Source organism: Carlito syrichta, unplaced genomic scaffold, assembly GCF_000164805.1.
Source record: "Carlito syrichta isolate Samal-C Ts95f unplaced genomic scaffold, Tarsius_syrichta-2.0.1 Scaffold307691, whole genome shotgun sequence".
Classification (NCBI taxonomy): Eukaryota; Metazoa; Chordata; class Mammalia; order Primates; family Tarsiidae; genus Carlito; species Carlito syrichta.
Window position 1 is genome coordinate 884,636 of NW_007251787.1, and position 23,084 is coordinate 907,719.

At 40.7% G+C, this 23,084-nt stretch overlaps 2 protein-coding genes across 3 annotated transcripts in view; both read left to right on the forward strand.

The window, feature by feature from the left end:
• Positions 1-8,733, forward strand: part of APCS (amyloid P component, serum) — a 44,746-nt gene extending 36,013 nt beyond the window's left edge. Inside the window, exons 1-2 of one of the 2 annotated variants that reach the window (XM_008064563.1) lie at positions 7,795-7,858; positions 7,973-8,733. In XM_008064563.1, the coding sequence (XP_008062754.1) occupies positions 7,795-7,858; positions 7,973-8,580 (672 nt within the window). In that variant the 3' untranslated portion in view covers positions 8,581-8,733. Of the gene's footprint in view, positions 1-7,794; positions 7,859-7,972 lie in introns of those variants that run through there. The other variant, XM_021715801.1, reaches the window with a different exon arrangement.
• A 10,056-nt stretch (positions 8,734-18,789) lies between these two features.
• LOC103266961 (putative olfactory receptor 10J6) lies at positions 18,790-19,738 on the forward strand. Its single transcript, XM_008064564.1, is given in 2 exon segments — positions 18,790-19,257; positions 19,259-19,738. Coding segments are annotated over 2 exon segments (945 nt in total). The 5' UTR covers positions 18,790-18,792.
• Positions 19,739-23,084: the final 3,346 nt, after the last annotated feature.

Consider the following 23,084-nt stretch of genomic DNA (forward strand, 5'->3'; position numbering starts at 1 on the left):
ACCCACCCAAGGGGAAAAAAAGGTGTAAGATATAAGCAGAGAAGAGTTCTTCAGAAGGAAAATTTTAGCAGGAAATGATACCCAACAAAAATAAACTTTCAGTCCCCCACCCCACTACCACTCACCCATCCAGAAGAAGGGAAATTGGGCATTTGGGGGCTTGATTCACACCTAGAGAACAGCAACCAAAGCTGCTTGCCCAGAATAAACTACTATTGAATTAAGAATTCTCAGACGCTTTCAAGGAACTGGGAGAAAAAGGCACCATTCTTGAGAAGAGTCACCCATCTGTTCTTCCTCTGCTCAGCTTCTGGAGCTCCAGAAATGATTTGGTTTAAAAGATCTTTGTTCCCCCTACAGAAGTAAAGGGTACTCCACCTAAATACATACTAGTTAAGTGGCCAGTGGGGATGGATTCATGGAAAGAAGGGCCACTCTTTGCTAAAACTATTTATTTTCCAATCAGCACATGATAAAGAAAGTCATTTTGATTGAAATGTCAATTAAAAATCATATAAAGCTGGGCTCGGTGGCTCAGCCTGTAATCCTGCGCCTTTGGGAGGCTGAGGTGAGTGGATTGCCTGAGCCTGCGGGTTCGAGACCCACCTGGGCAGCGAGACCTCATTCCTACAATAAATCAAAAAATCAGCCGGGCGTGGTAGCGCATGCCTGTAATTCCGGCTACTTGGAAGGCTGAGGCGGAAGGATCGCCGGAGCCCAGCAGGTCGAGGCTGCGGTGGCCGGGAGCGGCCACTACACTCCAGTCTGGGCGACAGAGTGAGACTCCAACTCAAAAAACAAACAAACAGCAACAACAACAAATCATATAACTGAAATCAGGGAACTAAGAAAATTCTCAGTTAGTCCCTGGGCTTCTTTAACTAAAGTCATTGCTGCCATTATCATCACTAGGCCTGTTCCACTCAAAGACAAAGTCAAGTACTAAATGGCCAGGTGAAGTGGGCGCCAGGAGGATTGTCAATTAAATCACTCATGCATAAGAATATGTCATTAAAATGCCCTGGGAGTGTTGCCTGCCTCTGCAGTAATGTACACCCTGAGCAGAAATCCTAGCTTCTGTCTTCTTTCTAGAACTTAAATAGAAAAGCTGCCTAAGTGCTTGAACCAATTCACAGCAACGAGATGTAAAGTGTTTGTGAGCAAGGAAAACATTGCCCTGGACTAAAGGTCTCCTGATGAAATGAGTCACTCTATTAAGAAATACTTCTGTCCACAGCTTTGCACATAGTATCCTTGGCCTCCGCGTACCTCAGAGTGTAAACAATAGCATCCAGCAGCAGAGTGATGCTGGTGTAGGTCTCTAATGGGAGGCCTATTTTCTACTGAATTCACCAGCTCGTACCTGAAGTAGGCAACAGAGGCACAGCCATAAAGACAATAATCACATCAAGGTAAGTGGAGAAGGTGGCAAAGTCCCCAGACGAGGCAATCGTGAGCATGGTGGAGATGCAGAGGATGTTGATGGAGGAAACGCAAGTAAACCTATGGAGACCGGAACACATAAATAAAGTATTGCTTGCTTCATGGATAGCACTGTCAGTGCAGGAGAGTTTCATAGCAAGAAGGAATTCATGGAAGAAGTGGGCCACCACAGTGTCACAGGGATACAAAAGGAGCATGGATGTCACTCGAATCCTTGCCACACTCAGGCCAATGCAAAAGGTACCGCACACCCTCTTGTTCACAAAGACTGCATACCTCAGGAATTTCCAGACAACCACACAGCAGCTATGGTGATCAAGATGACAAAGAGAATTGGCTGGTTTTGAGCTGTGAGACTAGAGAGCATTATGGAATAGTGACCAGTTTCTGGAGAAGCCAGTGTTGTCAGGAAAAAGTTCATGGCTAGTGTGGGTGTGAGCCATGATGATGGCATAATTGCTGGTGTTAAGACATGGATGACATCACTCTCCAAAGCTGAAGTTGCCCAGAAAGGTGAACTCTGCCATCTGTGAGGTTCTTTATATTCTAAAGTTTTACGGATATCAGTAAAATGAGTCAGCACTGAAAAATTCTTGATCTGACATGAACTCTAGGTCATGGGCAGAAACATAGCATAGGAAAAAGCAACATGGCAAGCATGGAGCAAGAACAGCTCTATCCAAGACCTCTTCCAGCCACACAAATGAGGATCATTTCTACATCTTTATGCATGTGTTTCCTGTCACTGTAGACTGAGAAACATATTCCTATAGATTGAGAAGATGACTTTTCAGCATACTCAAGATACAGAGTGACACTGAGTCCCTGCCACTATAATTTTCTTCTTCATATATCTCCTTCCCCGGGTGCTGATGTCATGAAGAAATTGGGAGTAGTAAGGAGACAGTTGTGGCCAATAGGTTTCAATGAATGGGAAATTTTATATAAAAATGGATTTAAAAATCCATCTCAGCAATGAAAGCCAAATGTTATAAAAACTATGAAGATGAATAGCTCAAAAGGAAGTGTAAAAATGTAGAAATGTTGAAAAGGATAGTGACCAAGATATAGGTATGGTGACATTCTAGAGAGTAGTCTCAGAGAAATTCTGAATTTAAAAGTGAGATTTCAGTGAGGTAACACGGTCTAGGTGTTTTGCTGAACCCAAAAGTAGAAAATAACACACTTCACAGGGGTTTCTTTTATAAATGAAGCCTGAAATTAGGAACAGAGAAATAAGATCAAGAAAATACTCTTGTGTGTCAACAGGACCTGGAATGTAACCAGCCAATTTGTGAAGCTGCCAGAATTGGGAAGGGGAAGTAGGAGTTTGCAGCCGCATGAGTCTAGCATTTAGAGCCTGAAAGAGCTACTTTGGTAGAAAGGTCAGTTAAAATCTCAGGTGGACACTGATTTTTCTCTGTGTGGGGTAAAATGTTATGGGATGGGAAACAGAGACATGATACAACTGTATCAAGAAGAGACCATCTATAAGCTGTGTGGGAAATACACATTAGATGCTGAGTCTCCTGTAGAGAACCATATTTTTCTCCCTTTGTTCTTTGTCAGAATTACTGAATCTTGGAAGACAGACTTCCTTCCCCTTTCTCCTTCCATCATTTCCTGAAACTTGGCTTCTGCCACGCTCACTTGACAAAAATTGTTCTTTCAAAGGTCACCAATGACTTTTTTGCTGCTAACTCCAGCAACCATTCTACTTAGATCTCTCAAATGTATTTAATACCACTGGACATTGCTTGCTGGGCACTTATGCTAACTTGGTTTCCATGACATCACACACTATCCTTCTCTCTGCCAAGCATTATTTTTTGTCTCCCCACCTCCCTAGCCCCATGAATGCAAATGTTTCCTCAAGTCTCTGGCCTTTTCTCTTCTCTGTTCACTATAAGAGATCACCCATTTTTGTTTCATCATCACTTTTATGTTGATTTCTCTGAAATCTGTATTTCTAATTCCAAGTAGCAGTCACATGTTTCAAATTCTCCACTTGCATTTTTTAATGTGTAGGCCATGCCCTAATTTTAAATTTAGCATTTTTGAGAACAAGCTTATCACTTACCCTCCACCTCTTCCCAATGAACACCTTCTTGATTGTCCTATCTGTACCTGTAGCACCATATCTTTCCAAATTACATGCAATCTGAAATTTGGTTCCATACTCTATATGCTTTTACTTTGTAATTCTTATTTATCCCTCTTTTTTTTTCTTTTTTTTTTACCATAAGACCCTACCATCAGTCTAAAATCGTATACCTTTGGTTTTACACCACTGCATATCAGAGTGATAATGCTCTGAAATTCCCTTACAGCTAACAGAACACACAGCAAATAATTATTAGATTCCAAATTCTGTTCTACTTCAGTCTCTTCTTATCCAGTCTTTCTCAGTAGTTACTGCAATTTTATATCTTCTATAAACACCTAAGGCCTTAGAAGTTATCTTTAAGATAGCCTTTAAACTCTCGGGTGATTATCAGTTATATCTCATACCTCTATTTTTTGCAGCTCTAAGATCCTTTTTCTGACACTGTCAATATCTTCTCCTGCTATCCTATCTGAGGGCAAACTTTATTGCCTGTCAACTAATGTAGTCAATACAGCTCTGATTGAAGTAAACAGGTGGCCCTGCTTCTCTTCAATATGCTGCCATGCCCCACTCCCCCTGGCCCATCCTCAACCTTTCCAGAGCCATCAGGCAGGGACCACCAACTCCACCTGCTCTTTCACTGGCACCCAGGAACCTCAAAGCAATTGTGGGAATTGGTTCACCTTCACCTTGAGAACTGCACCCAGTTGTGAAGATCCAGGATTCATTTTCCTACATCCTGGGGTCAACAGAAAGAATCCTCAGTTTCCATTTTGTCGACATGAAGCTTGAGTTATTCTCTTTCAATCCCTGAGAAACTCATTCCAGAGAGGGAAACTAAACAGAATCAGGTTCCACTTTTCTTTCCCTTTTCCCCTCTAGTATGGACCCTACTTTCCAACCAAGCTTTCCTCTTCACAGTGTCTGAATATGATATTTTTATGTCCAACTGCAAACCCTTGTACTTGGCCCCAATAGCCATATAACCTTCAATCTCTCAAGGCTCACTCCTCCCCAAGGCAGGCTCCATAGACTCATCACCCATTAGAGATGACTCCCTTCTCTGTGAGTTCACAAACTTTTTTTTGATGACAGAATGATAATTTGATGATTTATGATGAAAACTAGTAGCACCTGATGAACTCTATATTCTCTCAATTGTATGGCATTTTTAAATTAATATCTGGAAATGCTAGGGAGTTATATAGTCCTTGGGTTCTCAATAAAGGTTACCTCCCAGCTCCTACTTCCAGCATTTCCTGATCATATTACTCAAGTGTATTCTACTTTTTATTGCTACTAAACTGTTTCACATAAAAAGTCCTCACCCTACTTGAATCCTTTGATTCCACAAATATATAACAGGTTTCTTTCATGTCAAGAATTGTTAGATAAGATGAGTGATCTAAATAGGAATAAGACCTAGTGTCCAACCTCAATCTAGAAGAGATAAGAGATAAATACATTAATATCGATAATACAAGACAGATAATATAATAGCTACAAAAGGTTTTGAGGTGGTAATAATAGTAATAACTATCCAGACATAATCCCATGTACTTTATGCACATTATAGTATCTCAGTTATCTTTACAAAAATCCTATGAGGCAATTAGTTGTATCTTTGTTTTACCGAGAAGGTAACTAAGGTTCAGAGAGGTTTAGTAATTGCACAATAGTCAGCTGAGTGTAAAGGGACACACTAGAATTCTACCCCAAAGTCTTTTATCTTAATCTTATAGGGAGCTCAGAAGAAGTGAAAATAATGTCTAGTTGTAACATGAGAAAAGTTTTCATAAAGTATATCACTTCTGAGATAAATTTTGAAAAATTGTTAGAATTTTAAGAAATAGAAAAGGATAAGAGAGAAATTCAAGACAAAATGAAGGCAATGAATAAAAGTAATGAGATTATGAAAGTCAGAGATGTATGATGAACAACAATCAGAGGTGTCTGACTGACTGGAAGATTAAGAGGTTATAGCTGCCAGGTTGGAACTGGTTGCAAGTGGCATTAGCTTCCAAGCTAAAGACTCTGTTCCAGAATCCTATATTTGGGAAGCCATAAAAGTATAACTCCAACTTCATCACTAACCCTTACTGTGCAAAAAGTCAGGTAAGACTTCCCAACCCAGGATTAAGCTTAGGGGATAGAAGAACTGAGAACAGAAACTTCCCAGTGATGAGGATTAAAAGGATAATTGAACAATAGTACAGAAAGTGGATGCTTGGTGGTAGTGATTGTGTCATTGAAAAAACTGATCGGGTCTGGGATGAGATGAGAGAAGAGAGACTGAACAAAAGGCTAAGCATAGGATGAGGATGAAGAGCCCATAGAATTAAGGGATAAGAGAGAAGGAAAATAATGTGGCCAGAAAAGAGAACTTTAGTTTGATATCGTAGAGGCAGAACAGGTTTGAGTGGTGGCTAATAAAGTGCATTCTTTTGACTAGTTGCAGAAAGAATGAAGGTGGGCATCACTGGGGTTGTGCAAGTGAAAGGGCATAACATGACCTTAATATACCCAGTGAGCAACCATTTTAACATTGCCTAAATCTTATGTTTTTCTAGTAGTTCACTTAACGTATCCTCTAATCACTAGACAAGGAAACAGAACTGGTTTCTCAGAGGTAGCTATTGATAATTGTTTTATAATCCCCAACCCCAGCTTGTTTTGTACTAATCAGCTTTTCTATTTCAAGTATTTGCCTCTATCCATAAGATCTAAGTTAACCTAATCAGCCCTTCATGACCTACATGACAGACAGATCCCACCACTATGGCAGCAATCATGTGACTAACCCACCCATCTGCCTGCTATCCATTACCTGACATCAATACCTGTGCTTACCTGCCCCTTTGTGATGACATGAAGCAGACCATCATCCATTCACCTTAATGACCTTCCCCCATCAAAGGGAAAGGTTAAAAGTATTCAACCATGAGCAGCCAGTCGCCATTGCCTTACTAGGCTCTGGTGTAGCCATGTGCTCTTTGAGCTATGGCTGTCACCATGTTTTCTGTCTTTGTTCCCCTTCTCTAACTTGGGAAGGTGAATCTCCTCTTTCTGTTTCTCTCTCTCTCTCTCTCTTAATTTACTTTTTAAATAAACTGTATTTTCCAGTCTAACTCCTGTGCAATTCTTTGTATTTTCCATGCAGCACCTGATCGCACCAGACACCTACACCCCCAGCAGGTCTGACCTAACATTCTGGAAGCCTTTGCTGGAAGTGTGACCTAACAACAAGGTTCAGTCACTGCTGAATCCCTAGCACCTTCTGAAGTACCTGGAAATTAGTGAAAAAATGTGATAGAATATATTAATGGGGTCATCACCAAAAATGGATTAGATATATCCTTACAGTAAAGTTCTCAAAGAAGAGGAAAGGAAAATTCAGGGAGATGCTGATGCTGATGTCTCTGCAGTTAGTAGGTAGGTGGCCAGGAAAACAAGTCATAGTGAGAATTAGAAAAAACTAGGATAAGGAAGCACTATTACACACACACACACACACACACACACACCCCAAAAGAAAAAAAAAGCTGAGTAATAGTAGCAGAAAAATACGAGGACAAAAAGTTTATATTCCAGGTCTATTTCTCCTTAGCAATGCCTAGACATGTTACTCAATATTGATTAATCAAAAGTGAAGAGACTTTTTAGGATCTTCAGGAGAAAGCAGAATACCCTACAAATAGAAGACTACTTTACAGAACTAGAAAAGGAAGACAAGGCCTTGCTTCCAGAGTCCACGAGAGGCCTGAGCTTAGGAGGCCTCCCACATGACTCAGGAGTTTCTGGCAGAGCTCAGAGTTTCAGACAGAAAGGGCCCCTGGAGATCAGACTGAGGCTCTCTTGACATGGCCAGCTCAGCCCCTCTTCCCATCCATAACCTGCAACTCTGTAACCCAACCACTCTCTTCCCAGGAGCAAAATCTGGGTCACAGGGGTGGGAGCTCTGGCAGTCACTTGTGTCTAATACATAACTCCCATTGATTTTCTAGCCCAGGGCCTCACTTGTTTTCCATCAGCAGCTCTGATTGCTGGCACCAGGGGGCAGGCCTAGAAAATCACTCACACACTATTGGTGCTCTCTCTCCCTTCCTCCTCACCCAAGATGCATAAAAACCCTCAATAGTCCGAGGGCTTATGTGTGACTCTCAGAAGCTGAGTGGACAGCCACTGTGTTGTCTGCTTCCTAATCCTGCTCACTGCTGCAGCTAAAATAGCCCCAGGCCAAGAACATGAACAAGTTGCTGCTTTGGGTCTCCATCCTGACCGGCCATCTAGGTACCTTTGCTCACACAGGTAAGGGAGTCGGGGAATGGTCAAGGAGCATGAGGTGAGAAAAGAGTTTGAAACTGGGATGTTTTTTCCCTGCATTTATGGTGAAGGCTATTATATTTCTTTTTTATCCCACAGACCTCAGTGGGAAGGTGTTTGTGTTCCCTAAAGAATCCTCTAGTGATCATGTGAGATTGATTGCACAGCTGGAGAAGCCTCTGGAGAACTTTACCTTGTGTTTTCGAGCCTATAGTGACCTCTCCCGTGGCTACAGCCTTTTCTCCTACAACGTCCAAGGCAAGGATAATGAGCTACTCATTTACAAAGAAAGAGTTGGAGAATACAGTCTGTACATTGGGAAAAGCAAAGTCACATTCAAAGTTAAAGAAGAATACCCAGCCCCGGTGCACATCTGCACCAGCTGGGAGTCCTCCTCAGGCATTGCTGAATTTTGGGTCAACGGGAAGGCTTTGGTGAAAAAGGGTCTGAAACAAGGTTATTCTGTGGCAGCTAACCCCAAGATAGTCCTGGGGCAGGAGCAGGATTCCTATGGGGGTGGGTTTGATAAGAGCCAGTCCTTTGTGGGAGAGATTGGGGATTTGAATATGTGGGACTCTGTGCTGTCCTTAGAAGATATCCTGCTTTTGTATCAGGGTTCCTCCCTCGATTCTAATGTCCTGGACTGGAAGGCTCTGAACTTTGAAGCAAAAGGATATGTTGTCATCAAGCCCCTGGTCTGGGCCTGAGGTCTTGCATCAGCAAGAGCGCTTGAAAATGAATTGACCAATGTCTAAGATGTCTGCTCAAAGTGACTGGAGTCTAGATTCTATACATGCAGCTCTTTCCTAGAATGTCCTGTCTGTATACCCGACTAATTAAAAATACATTACATACCTGCATTTGTTTAGTTTTTGTCATAGTCCCATAGACTTTCTCTTATATCTCCATTTATTTGGTAATTGGTGTTTTATATTCCAGAAAAAATTAGGTTCTAAAATATGGGGAGGGAAACCTTTAAGTAACTAGAAATATATATCGCAAAGTCAGCACTCAGTGAGTGAGACAGCAGCAACACTTATAAGCCACCAACAATTATTTTAATAACAATTTAAAATAAGTGTAGAATTATAATCAAAATTCTTTTTTAGTTTTTTCAGCTAAAATCAGTCAAAAAGAGGCCTGAGGTTGTGCCAAGGAGACAATTATAATGAGATAAGTAAGCAATAGCTGAGAACCTGACAGCACGTAATGAGACAGGAAAAAAAAGTGAGAAGATGTAAGAATTAAAACTAAAAATGTATAAGAGACTGGGATCATTTTGTGTGAAGAAAAACATGCCTTTATACCACAAAAACCCCAGTGGTACTGTACAGTGCTTGATTTTCATAATGCTGTCTCAATGTCATTAAAAATATTATATTCTGAATATTATTCACATGAATTCCCTGTTTAAAGTCCTTCCATGAGTCCCCACTTCATAGAGAATATAATTTAAACCCCTTAATGTGACGCTGCCCTCCATAACCTCGCCCCACTAACTCTCTCTGAAATGCATATGAAAGCATACACAGAGTAGTCTTCGAGACAGACTCTCTGTGCATGTTTCAGATACAACTTTTAGCACACCAAGTGGCACTCTAGTTACAACCCTGAAAAATAATTGTCAGATGTTATCCCTAGTAGTTATCTTCATGATTATGAAAAGCATGGAGCACAGTGCCTGGCATATCCTTCCCAAAGAAGCAAGAACCCTAGAGGGAGTCTGGGCTGCAGATATAATATAAAACAGGGTTTTCTCACTGATAATCAAAAGGGCGTAAGGCCAGGGAAATCAGAAAGATAACATCCACAACAGCTTCAGAATGATAGCCAATGTAATTGCCTCAAGTTTGTGAGGCCATTTGCCCAGGATGGACATAGAGGCAGGAACCAGATACAAAGAAGTGGATCAGAATCGGGGAATTCCATAAAGGGGCAATGTAGTGGAAGCAGAGAAGAGCAGACAGAACCAGGGAAGATTTGCTGAGGTACTTAAAATAGAGCAGCAGGGGCTTCCTAAGAACATTTCCACCTCATTTCTGGTGAGATAGTGCTATTGTTTGAATATGGCTTGTTTGCCCCCGCCAAAGCTCATGCTGAAATTTGATTTCCAGTGACTCCCAGAGAGAGTAGGTGGTGTTGAGAGATGAGACCCAGTGGGAGGTTTTCAGCCTCTGGAAGTGAATCCTTCAAGAATGGCTTGAGCCGGGCTCGGTGGCTCAGCCTGTAATCCCGCGCCTTTGGGAGGCTGAGGTGAGTGGATTGCCTGAGCCCGCGGGTTCGAGACCCACCTGGGCAGCGAGACCTCATCTCTACAATAAATCAAAAAATCAGCCGGGCGTGGTAGCGCATGCCTGTAATTCCGGCTACTTGGAAGGCTGAGGCGGAAGGATCGCCGGAGCCCAGCAGGCGAGGCTGCCGTGGCTGGGAGCGGCCACTGCACTCCAGTCTGGGCTCCAACTCAAAAAAAAAAAAAGAATGGCTTGGTTTTCTTTTCAATATAATGAATGAGTTCAAAGACTTGGTTCTATTCTTACTACAGTGGGTGGATTCTCACCTTTATGAGACTGCATTAGTTCTTGTTAGAGGGGTTGCTATGAAGCCAGAATGTCCCCTCAGGTTTTGTTGTCTTTGCTCTTATTTGCTTCCCCTTTAACCATTTCCTCCAGGTTGTGATGCAGCACAAAAGTTCTTGCCAGAAGCCAGGATCATGCCCTTGAACTTCTCCACCAGCAAAATCATGAGCTATATAAACCTCTTATCAATGACTCAGTCTCAGATATTATTTTAAAGCAACACAAAACAAATCAAGACAGGTAGAAATCATTTAGGACATCAAGTTGGTTAGAGAGAGATTTTAGCAATCTGGGAAATTATCAACTTCCAAATGACATCTCAGAAGTTAAGGCTGGTTTTATGCTTTCTTAATATTAACAACTTTTCCATAAACTTGTACTGTGAAGACTGGAAAGATCCATCTATTCTTGTGTAACAGATATGTCCATCATTTATTTGCACTGAAGTTGTACTTTAGTTTAACAGTACCTATGCCAAGGAATACCAAAAAAGTTACAAAGACGAAGCCAGTGTACTTTCAAGTGATATCATCCACTCATTCAACTATTTATTGAGCAACTACTCTATGCCAGGCACTATGCCAGGTACTAAAAACATAATACTGAGTGAAATGATCATGGTGCTTGCTTTTTGGAGCTTATGTTCTAATAAGTCTATGTTATCTAAATATTAATTTCTCCTAACAATAATCGGCCTGTGTTGTAATCCATCCCTTACACCTTTAAGCTTTCTTCTATCTCAGGTTGATATATACTTCCCCTCCCAATGCCACATGAGTTATTATTAGTATTATTTATTCTTGGTGACCATTTGCAACTTTTTGCATATATCTTAGGATCTAGTGTTCATAACTAGATTCTTGCTCTTATAAGCCCTCTACACCTTGAGATGATTCTTTTAAACAGAATCTAAGATGACTAACGTCAGCCCTTTCTTTTATGTGCCCCACACTTCATCTAAAAGAAACACTCATGCATCCCTTGTCCCTATGAATCCTGGCAGTTCAGGATGTAGACAACATTTCCCTGCTTCTTCCATGTCTGTAGCTTTCTCAAGTCCTTTGAGTCTCCCAATAGCAAGGAGTATATTCCAAGCTTCCTGAGTGATTCCATGGAAGCCCTTCTACTAGACTAAAGGTGAAGAAAGTAGAATCTTCTTGAGCCATCAGGATTATAACCTACTCTTCTCTCAAATCAGTAACAACAGCAAAGCAACAATTCTCTGCAAAGAAGTTCCTTGGAGAAGTTCTTTCACATCCCCACATTCAGTCTCAACCTACTCTGTACACCTTGTTCTGGCCAAGAGATACAAGAGTCACAGAGCTGGTTCCTAATTATTTCCTTTGTAAATTCTTCATTTGAGTGGATTTGTATATACTATTTTTATGACCTAACATCTGTCATATCGATGGTTCATTCAAAACTAAAGAAAGAATAGTTCATTTTGACATCATTTAAAATAAAAATGGGGTTTCTGGAAACTTGTCGTGGCCTTTTTTCTCAGCTACAGTGGTTCTTACAACGAGGGAAGCAGCAAAAGTCACAGAGGAAAATACTTGAGTGATTCAGAATCCATAAGAGAATTGAAAGGACTTGGAAAGTATGTTAATCCAGGAACATGGTTGGGTAGTGATTCAATAATTGCCTTAATAATTGTCACTTTCCCCATACTTGTCACTAAGGCTGGTAGATCCTGGGAAACTCATAGTATGCAAGATTTACAACAGATGGCTAAACCCAGGAGTCATCTCCTTAGAAAAACAAGTTTTAAGCCTCTATCTTATGCAAGTAAGGATCTGATTTTTATTTGTGTGGTTACAGGAAAACACGTAGGAGAATTTAGCCACACAGCTCCAGGACTGGTTTTGCCACAAGTCCATAAAGGATTTTCTTGGATAAGAGGGCTTGCAATTAATTCTGTGAGTTTTATGTGGAAGACTCTAGGCAGAGGTCTGAGGTTAAAGCAATAAGATCTCTCAGTTTGGTAAATGATTAGCTCAAACTTGAATTGGTATGAGAATGAAAAAGATATTTTAGGCCAGGTGCGGTGGCTCAGGTCTGTAATCCCAGCACTTTGGGAGGCTGAGGCGAGAGGATTGCCTGAGCCAGCGGGTTCGAAACCAGCCTGGGCAACATGGTGAGACCTCACCTCTACGACAAATCAAAAAAAATAAAAAATAAAAAAAACATTATTCTAGCATGGCAGCACGTGCCTATAGTTCCAGCTACTTGGAAGGCTGAGGCAGAAGAATCACCAGAGTCCAGCAGGTCGATGCTGGAGTGGCCATGAGCGTGCCACTGCACTCCAGCCTGGGTGATGGAGTAAGACTCCGACTCAAAAAAAAAAAAGAAAAAGAAAAAGATATTTTATTTGCACTAGAGAGGATCAATGTATAGCCACAAATTTGGAAAGCAATGTAGAGATTTTTTTTAGGTATTTATGGGACTTCTGTTGTTTAGAAGGAATAGGTGTCTAAAACCATTCAAAGAACAGAAGAAAAAGTGAAACATGATCTGAGTCACTTTTAATCCTTATCTTGACAGGACTAAATAGCTAATTAACTTATAAATTAAACTGTATTCTAGAATTTCCTGCTTGGTTTTATCTGACTATAGCCACATTTCTCTGAGTTAACATGGGAGATGCCTTTAGGTACCAACATCCAGTTTGAGCCCTGATTAAGGCACATGCATCAGGTCATACACAACCACAGGATTCAGAGGGAAAGTTAATCTCATATTATTGGTACCTTGCACTGAGACCCATAGTCTATGTAGGATTCATAACTCTGTGTCTGCAATGAGAGGCCAAAGGCAAAGGCAATGCCCTTCACCTAGACCTCTAGCTGCTGCTACAGCTTCTGTCAGTAGCCTTGTGGGGGCCCTGTGCAAATTCAATGAATAGTGTGTAAGAAGCACCTACTCAGTCCATATCCTTTCACTTACAAGTGCTCAGTGATTGTTGGCTATGATGATGAGGAGGATGAGGATGGGAATACTTATCTAAAACTTTAAGTATCTTTCCTAACTTCTTCGTATAGTCCTATAAATAAAAAGAAATACTCAGGCTCTACTTTCAGCTCCTACCGTCAAAACTAATCCTTACCTAACCAAACCCATGCATGCACCCTGCTAGTAGGAGAAATGAGGTAAGTTCTCTCTAGACATCCAGAGAGACACTGTAATTGACTTTTATGCAGGTACATTTTCACTTATAGTAATTAACCAAGGTCAAAACAATAACAGGGATTGAAAAGAACAAAAGATGGTGCTATGTAACGTTCAACATGTCTTCAGCTGAGTAGAGCTACTTTTCCCTGGTAGAAAAATAAGTAGCAGGCTACATGAGACCAAATCTTACCCAGTATTCCTTGTATGATCCACTTGTAATGAGATCCCCTGGCTCATTTCTGAATTCTGACTCTGTGAGGACCCACAGGAGACATGGTAAGTCTCTTGGTAAATTAACCCAAGAGACAAGAGCTAGACAACAGAACTTCTCCCCTGAGAGTCTCTTCCTAACACAGAGTTTAAGAGGTGCAGTTCTTCTAAAGGTAAAGCCAGCAGGGCCAGAGAGACTCAGTGTGGATGTCACCTTGTACTTCAGCCAGAGTCTAGTGTAATGTAAGTGACCTAATAACCTAATACAGCTGACATAGAACTTAATAAGACTGAGCTTTGAAAAGACATCAAGATTCTGTTATTTATCTTTCAAAGAAAATGACAATAAAATATCTTAGACTTAAAATGATCTTTTGTAAATAAGTCACAATTGCCTGGTGTGTTATAAACCAGAAAAGAATACAGCCAGATTTCACAGACCCCCAAGAAGGTGGGTAGATTATTTTCAGTTTGAGGAGGCTTCTGTATCAAAAAAAAAAAAAAAAAGGTATGGTTTTATTGCATCATTTTATTGGTTATTCAAAAAGTTCTTGTAATCATCAGTTTCTTAAGAAGTCAGTACCTCTATCCCTGGGCTGGAGCCTTGAAACTATTTTGTTTTAAAAGGAAAGGAAAGGAGGGAGCAAGCAGAGAAGGGAAAGAGAAGGGAGTAGAGGGAAGGGAAGGGAGGGGAAGGGAGGAGAGGGGAGAAGAGGGGAGGGGAAGAGAGGGGAAGGGAAGAGTAGGGAAGCTTGACAAACAGGTACCGTCCTCAATTTTTGGCTGCACAATTCCTTTACACACACAAAAATAATTACAGGGCCTTAGCTATCCTTGCATATTCAAATTTTTTAAACCACAGATTCTGTTTCCAGGCACAAATTTTGCTTATAAAGATTAAAATATTTGGGGGCTTCCATGGTCGTTGTGAGAAACATCTTCCCTTTGCAAATCATATTTCCTTTACACCCTCAAATTGTGTTTTCCTCTCCACTTTATTTCTCTTTTTCCTCTAGTAGGAATATTGACTTCATGACTAAGATTTTGATGCATGAGCACATTTCAGTATTTTTACTCTCCCACAGGGTTTTTATCCTTCTGGAATGTATAAATCATTTTGAAAGCTCCTTTCTGTTCTATACCGTGCTTTTGAGATTATCCACTGGTTTGTTCCTTACACAGAAATACCCTTAGGGTTCAGCCACAGAGAAGGCTCACATTTGGGGGGCAGAAGGGCTGCTGCTACTGTGCTCAGCTGCACTCACTTCTGTTTGGGCAGACTCAAAAAAGCAACCAGCAGACAAAAAAAGGGGGGCAGTCATCTGATGCTAACATAGTCTTTGAGTTCATGAGTCACATTCTAACCACTGAGAACTCACGCTAGCCAACCTCCACAGGTGAAGCCAACCCACTCATTCCACACATTTCTTTGGCTCGGTGGTATCCTCTGTGACTTCTTCTCCCTCCCCAAGGCAAACATGGTGCTCATTGCTTCCTGATTTTGTCTGTGTAGGACTGTAGGAAGACCGTGGAGGACTAATAATGCAATTTTCTCCTGCACGTCAGACTTCTCCCTCTCGTCCACCAGTACCTCCCTCATTTCCAGGAATAATAACAGCCTTATATTCGACACTTGAGCCATAATTTCTCATGGTAACAATTTTAGATTGCTTCTGCACCTCAAACAGTGATAGGTTAAACATACAGACAACTAGGAAATTGCCCTTAATCTGTAAGGGATTCTAAAATACCCCTGGATATGTAACAAAATGGAGTAAAACACATACTAGAACTCCTCTCAGGAAGAGTGATATGGTTTGGAAGACTGCTTGAAAATATCAGGGTGAGCAGATGGCACCTATTCTAAGAGTTATACATGGCCACTAATGTGTGCTTTATGAAGGACAAAGTCCAATGACTGCAGGACTTTTTATTTGTTTGTTTGGGCTAAGAGGAGTGTTGTACATTTCCTTGTAGTTGAGCTTCTAGGGCAGACAGCAGGGTTTTACTACTCCCTCACATACTACATGCCTTTCTTCCAAATAAATACTAAGCAATGTGGGAAGAACATTGAAGGGGCAGTTCTTGCTTCCACATCTTTATCTGACCTGTCTTTTTGTGATTATTTCCCCAAATTTTAGAACTATCTTTTCTTAAGATATCCTTTTGTTGCCTATTCAATCCAATTTAAAGGTGTACCATAGGCACCAACTTCTTTTTTTCCTAGGCTATGTACCTGGTTTACTTTCCTTGCATTGAATGGGTATTGGCCATCCTGTCTATATCTTTATAACTTCTTCAAAGAAAGTAAATTCGTATTTACATGAAACATATTTACAATAAATTGGTGACTGATTTGGGGTGAAAGTAGTGCCTTCCAGCTTCTACATTAAAGATATCAGAATATTTTTTCTCTTCCTATCTCAACTGAGTTTTCTATTTTCTCTCTTTCTCTGCTCCAGATATGTCTATAGTATTCCTGACTCAACATCTCCTTAGCCGTGTTTTGTCAATCATTGCAATAGACTCATCAGGAAAGAGAAAAGATAAATGAGATTCGTTGTTCTCACCTAACATATTACAAAATTCTTCTTTGCTTCCTGTAATCAGGCTTTCCAGCTAAGATTCTATTGGAATTGTGGCCAATAAGGTAATCAGTGGTCTCCTTGTTCAATTGAATATCTGTTCTCAGTCATCCTTCTTAACTTCTCCAAACTATTTATGAGCCATAATCTTATGCTCAAAATTATAGCAATTTAAAATAAGAGTAATAATTATCACTGCAAATGCAGCAGTGTAAAAATTTAAAGTTTTCTGTAATCTCACCCCTCCACAACCTAACAGTTAATTTGTGATAATATCAGCTGCATATTCTTTGGACTTCTTTTTTCTATTGATATAAATATTTATGAACATTCACACACACATACACACACACACAAATATTCTTAACCATATGGCAGCACACCATACTATTGTTCTTTAAATAGCTTTTTTGTTGTAATTTGATGTATTCGACACATCTATCCATGTTAAGACATTACAACAGCACAGTCCAGCAGCACTTTCACCAATGATGGAAATATTTGATAGATGGTAGCCACTAGTCATATGCAGGTTTTTAGCACATGATATGTGACTGATGAACTGAATTTTTAACTTAGTTGACTTGAATTTACATAGCCATAGCTCTACTCCCTAAAAAGCTGCTTAGAGGTGCACTGTCACTCTCTTTAGTCATTGCCTGTCCAACTGGTATTTCAGTGGTCTTTCAGTGTAAATTGCTTTTGTGACACACTCACTTCTACTGTAAAGGTTTGCCTCCTTATTTTCCAGGATAGAGAATAATATTACCTGCAATGTTTCCTAGATTCCTAGTGGCAGTTCCCTAAATGTACCAAAATCCTCCAGCCTACTGTTGTTACCTTGTTCTTTAAGCAAAATGGTTCAAACCGCCATTTAATACATGATGGCAATGCCAGACTCCCTACCAAATTTCCAGGAAATATTGTCTGTGCTAAGAAGAGAGGGGGCAGAACAGGAGAATGCCTTGTATTTCTTCCAGTCATTACCAACAAGGAGTTCTTCTTCATCATTCTGGATTTTACCCCTTGCATGTGATGCCATTTTCTGCACTGTGCTGTCATGTAAAGCTCTTCTCTTCCTAAACACCACTAACTGAAAATTATACATGTGGAAGCTTTAAACAAAGCCTTGAGGGTCTTGGGGGAGTTTACATCACAATATAGTTTAGCAAAAGATTTTTAAAAATTTTTTCTTTTAAATATGTGGGGTACAATTCAGGGTTAGGAACAAATGTTCATTATGCAGGTACCCTTGTTGAGGAGGTGTGCCCCCCTCCTCTGGCAGTTTCCCACTACTGCCAATCCCGCCCCTACCCTCCCCAGCAAACAATTTTAAATAAAATATTACACCTCTTCATTCTTAAAATTTCCTCTGCCAGAAAGAAATCAGGGATTTCTTTGACTCAAGGTCCAACTTTCTGTTGTGTTGCCGGATCTCTTCTCTCTTTTCTGACAACCTCCCTTACTCTCCCTAGTTTACACATCCCCAAACCCTCAAGTCTCTGTTAATATCTACACAACAAATTAATTTTGTCAATGGTTTGTCTTAGACCATCCATGCTGGACCCAGAATACCCCATCTTCACTCCTAATGAAGTGTTTCTGAAGGTCAGCTCTCAACCTTGACTCTGCTCCCTCTGCACTATAACCTACAGCTATGTACCAGTGGCTCTGATTGAGTAAGCCCAAACTCTCTCACCTCCATTGTGTTTTCCTAGCTATGTGTACTTTCCCTAGGACAGAAATGGGGCAAAACTGGGATGGCATGGGATGGGACCACTGTGACACGTATATCACCAAAAAAAAAGCCTCTCTCCATGCACTACAAAAACAACAATTCATGATGACACTTTGAAAAGATATGGGCTGTGGTCTCACATATTAGTGATTCTTTGGCCAGAGGCATAAGGAATGACTGAGAAGACAACAAAAACAGAAAAGGAAAAAGAGGGCAAGGTAGTCATATAAGTTAGCATGCTGCTGATTATACAGCAATGATATTGACTTTTTTAAAGGTTTTCTCTATCCATTGCTTGTTCCCTGTTCTAAAATCCATATCATATTAAGAATTTCTTCACATTGACCTCTTACATTGCTTTCAGACATTGCAACCAAAGAATGCAGAGAAAGAACCTCACAGAGGTGACAGTATTTGTTTTTCTGGGATTCTCCAGATTCCATGAATATCAGATCACTCTCTTTGCGATTTTCCTTGTCTTGTACACATTAACCTTGGCTGGCAATGCCATCATCGTGACCATCATCCACATTGACCATCACCTCCACACCCCCATGTACTTCTTCCTGAGCATGTTGGCTAGCTCAGAGACAGTGTACACACTGGTCATCATTCCACGGATGACATTGCAACCAAAGAATGCAGAGAAAGAACCTCACAGAGGTGACAGTATTTGTTTTTCTGGGATTCTCCAGATTCCATGAATATCAGATCACTCTCTTTGCGATTTTCCTTGTCTTGTACACATTAACCTTGGCTGGCAATGCCATCATCGTGACCATCATCCATATTGACCATCACCTCCACACCCCCATGTACTTCTTCCTGAGCATGTTGGCTAGCTCAGAGACAGTGTACACACTGGTCATCATTCCACGGATGCTCTCTGGCCTCATAGCCCAGAATCATCCAATCTCCCTAGCAGGTTGCACCACCCAAGTGTTCTTTGTTACCTTGGCTATCAACAACTGTTTTTTGCTCACAGTGATGGGGTATGACCGCTGTGTGGCTATCTGCAACCCCCTGAGATACACGGTCATCATGAACAAGAGTATATGCGCCCAGCTGGTGTGTGGGGCCTTTGGCATTGGCCCAGCCATGGTAAGCTGTCCAGGTGGCATCCATATTCACTTTACCCTTTTGTCACAGGGTGGTCGGTCATTTCTTCTGTGACATCCTCCCCGTCATGAAACTCTCCTGAATTGATACCACTATCAATGAGATAACCAATTTCGTTGTCAGTTTATTTGTAATCCTTGTCCCCATGGGCCTGGTCTTCATCTCCTATGTCCTCATCATCTCCACCATCCTCAAAATTGCCTCAGCTGAGGGCCGGAAGAAGACATTCGCCCCCTGTGCCTCCCACCTCACTGTGGTCATCATCCACTATGGCGGTGCCTCTATTGCCTACCTCAAGCCCAAGTCAGAAAATTCTATAGAACAAGATCTCCTTCTCTCAGTGATCTATACCACCATCACTCCTCTGCTGAACCCAGTTGTGTATAGTCTTAGAAACAAGGAGGTCAAGGGTGCCCTATGCAGAGCTTTGGGCAGAAAAAGTTTTAGATACATTGATCTTCTTTAAAAATAAATATTTATCTGTAGTATTGTGCATCCTCGTTGCATTAAACAACCTCACAACTTTGTCTTGTACAGTCTGTTGGGAAATAGAATGTGGGTCGGGCAAGGTAGCTCAAGCCTATAATCCCAGCACTTTGGGAGGCCGAGGTGAGGGGATTGCCTGAGCCCATGGGATCGAGAACAGCCTCGGCAACTTGGTGAGACCTCATCTCTACAATCAATCAAAAAATTAGCTGGGCATGGTAGTGCATGCCTATAGTTCCGGTTACTTGGAAGGCTGAGGTGGCAGGATTGCCTGAGCCCAGCAGGTTGACGCTGAGGTGACTGTGAGTATGCCACTGCACTCTAGCCTGGGCAACAGAGTGAGACTTCAACTCAAAAAGAAAAGAAAAAGAAATAGGATGTGCACGCCTTGCTTCAGCGCCTTTACTACAAAATCTTAGCCTTTGTTTCCACATATTTCAGAGTTTTGTCCAGGCATTTTCAAATAGATATGTGAGAGGTCAGGGACAATGAACATGATTATTATTTTTATTTTATTAATAAATTTTTTATTATTTTATTTTAAAGATGTGGGGTACAATTCAGGGTTAGGTACATAAGTGGTCATTGTGCAGGTAAAAATTTGGGTACCCTTAAAAATATTCTTCATTTGCACACACCAAAGTGCCTCCTGAATAATGATGTTATGTGCCCTCCCTCCTCTGGTAGTATCCCACTATCGCCAATCCCTTTCTTATAGTATTATGCTAAATGTTCAGGATCTGCTTATGAGTGAGTACATGTAGTACCCAGATCTTTGTTTCTGTGATAAATCACTGAGAATTATAGAATCTAAATCCATCCAAGTTGCTGCAAAGTTCATAATTTTGTTTTTCTTTATGGCTGCGTAATAGTCCGTTGTGTATACGAACCACTTTTTCTTTATCCAGTTCACTTTCGATGGGCAGCACAGTTCATTCCATGTTTTTGCTGTTGTGAATAAACAGCATGATTTTTAAGGTAGCACACTGAAATTTCTGAAATGGAGCAATGAACTTTTTTAAGGCATCTTAAATGTGATTATTATACGTTTGAAAAATTTTTTAAATCCCTATCATTCATGTGGGACCTCATTAAACTGATAAGCTTCTGCAAAGTCAAAGAAACCATCAAGAGAGCAGGGAGACAGCCCACAGACTGGGAAAAAATATTTGCCAACTCCATGTCTGACAAAGGCCTAACATCAAAGATCTACAAGGAACTCAAACATGCTGAAAAGAAAAAAACAAACAGCCTCATTACAAAGTGGGCAAAAGTTATCAACAGACACTTCTCAAAAGAAGACATACGAGCGGCCAAGAGATTCTTGAAAAATGTTCGGACTCACTAGTCATCAAGGAGATGCAAATTAAAACTACACTGAGACACCACCTAACTCCACTCAGAATGGCCATCCTCGATAACAAACAATAACAGATGCTGGAGAGGATGTGGCAAAAAGAGAACACTTCTACACTGTTGGTGGGAGTGTAAACTAGTACAGTCTCTGTGGAAAACAGTGTGGCGATTCCTAAAAGTTCTAAAAATTGACCTTCTATATGACCCTGGAATCCCTCTACTGGGAATATGCCCGGAAGAACTCAGATCACTCTATGACAAAGACACCTGCACATGTATGTTTATCACAGCATTGTTCACAATAGCAAGAACATGGAATCAACCTTGCTGCACATCAAAAGAGGACTGGATTTTTAAAATGTGATACATATACACAATGGAATATTACACAGCCATAAAGAAGAACAAAATCATGAACTTCATAGCAACCTGGATAGAATTAGGGTTTAAAATATTGAGTGATCTTTCACAGAAACAAAGATCTGAGTATCACATGTTCTCACTCATAAGTGGACCTTGAGCAACTACCGTAATACTATAACAAAGGGATTGGCAGTAGCGAGAAACTGCGTGGGGGGAAGGGGGACTGGGAAGTGGGATTGACAGTAGTCAAGATCTGCCTGGGAAGTAGGGGGGCACACCTCATCAATAAGGGTACCTGCACAATGAATATTTGTATACCTAACCCTGAATTGTACCCCCACAATTTTAATTAGTTAATTAAATATTTTTTAAAATCCCTATCATTTTCATAATACAATCTACAGATAATTAAACTAGACAAAAGTCTTCCCAGCAAGGTAAGGATAATCAACAGTGATGGATTTCCCTGAATGAAAATTGTATCCGAATCTTGAGGGAAAGGTGAGACGTGTGTATTAAGTTTTTAAAAAATTAAGTTGGAAAACACTGGTTTCATCTTTGAAAATTTGGTCTTTATTAATCGATTTATACTAAATCCTTTGCTTCTACCCAGTATGGTCTTCAGAGTGCTGGTCATGGCCATAGATCATAACTCTCACCTCTCTAATCTTAGCATGCTAATCTGATTCTCTCTGGTGGCTCTCCGGAGAAACAACTTCTCTCTAATCACTATGAAGAAAAAAATCAATTGATCAAAAAGATTAGTGCCCTGTTTGGAATGAGAACCATAAAAATATTCTTCATTTGCACACATCAACACACCTCTTGAATAATATAAATAAAGGGGAAAAAATAGAACCAAACAGTGTCAGCAGTTGAGAGTAGTTTAGAGGTACAGTTGTTTTATCACACAACTCACTAAAAAAAAAAATTACACACACATACACACAAATTATTTCCCTACTAGATCTTTAGCTCTGCTTTGAGAAAAGTATTTTCCCCCAGATTTTCTGAGCCATTTCTGGTTTTATGCTTATACATACCTTATACATTGTTACCTTGGGTAATGGGTGATGATAGGAAGGGCTTAAGATTCTTTTGTTGAGTGCCTTTTTCTACTAAAATATTTTCTGTTAAGAATGCATCTCTTCTCATCTGTTTTTTTAAGGGCGTACATTTTTTTGTGTCCTCTCCACTGAGAAGGGATAGAATGGATCCCAAGAAGCTCATCTAAAATAAGAAATATCTTTGTAGACTTCCAAATTCTAGGTTGGGAAGACCAGAGCACTTCCAAGATCTGGACATCTTTTTCTAATTTCTGAAATGTTACTTTATAATTAATGCATCATAGAAAGAAGGCTTCCCATGGAAGCTTTTGGGAAGTCAAAGGCTGGGTCCAAGAGTCCTGTACTTGCTGTGAGGTCTTCCTTGCCAGCATTCTCAGAGTCAACCCACCAAGGATTCATACCCCCAATCCCAACAATGGCATCTCCTGATGAGTTGGGGGCAGCCTCCCTCCAGAATGAGAGTGTCTCTCCTGAGAGCATGGACTACGCTTCCCACTTCTATCAAGGTCCCCTTCGTGTACTGTTGACTCATAATTGTAA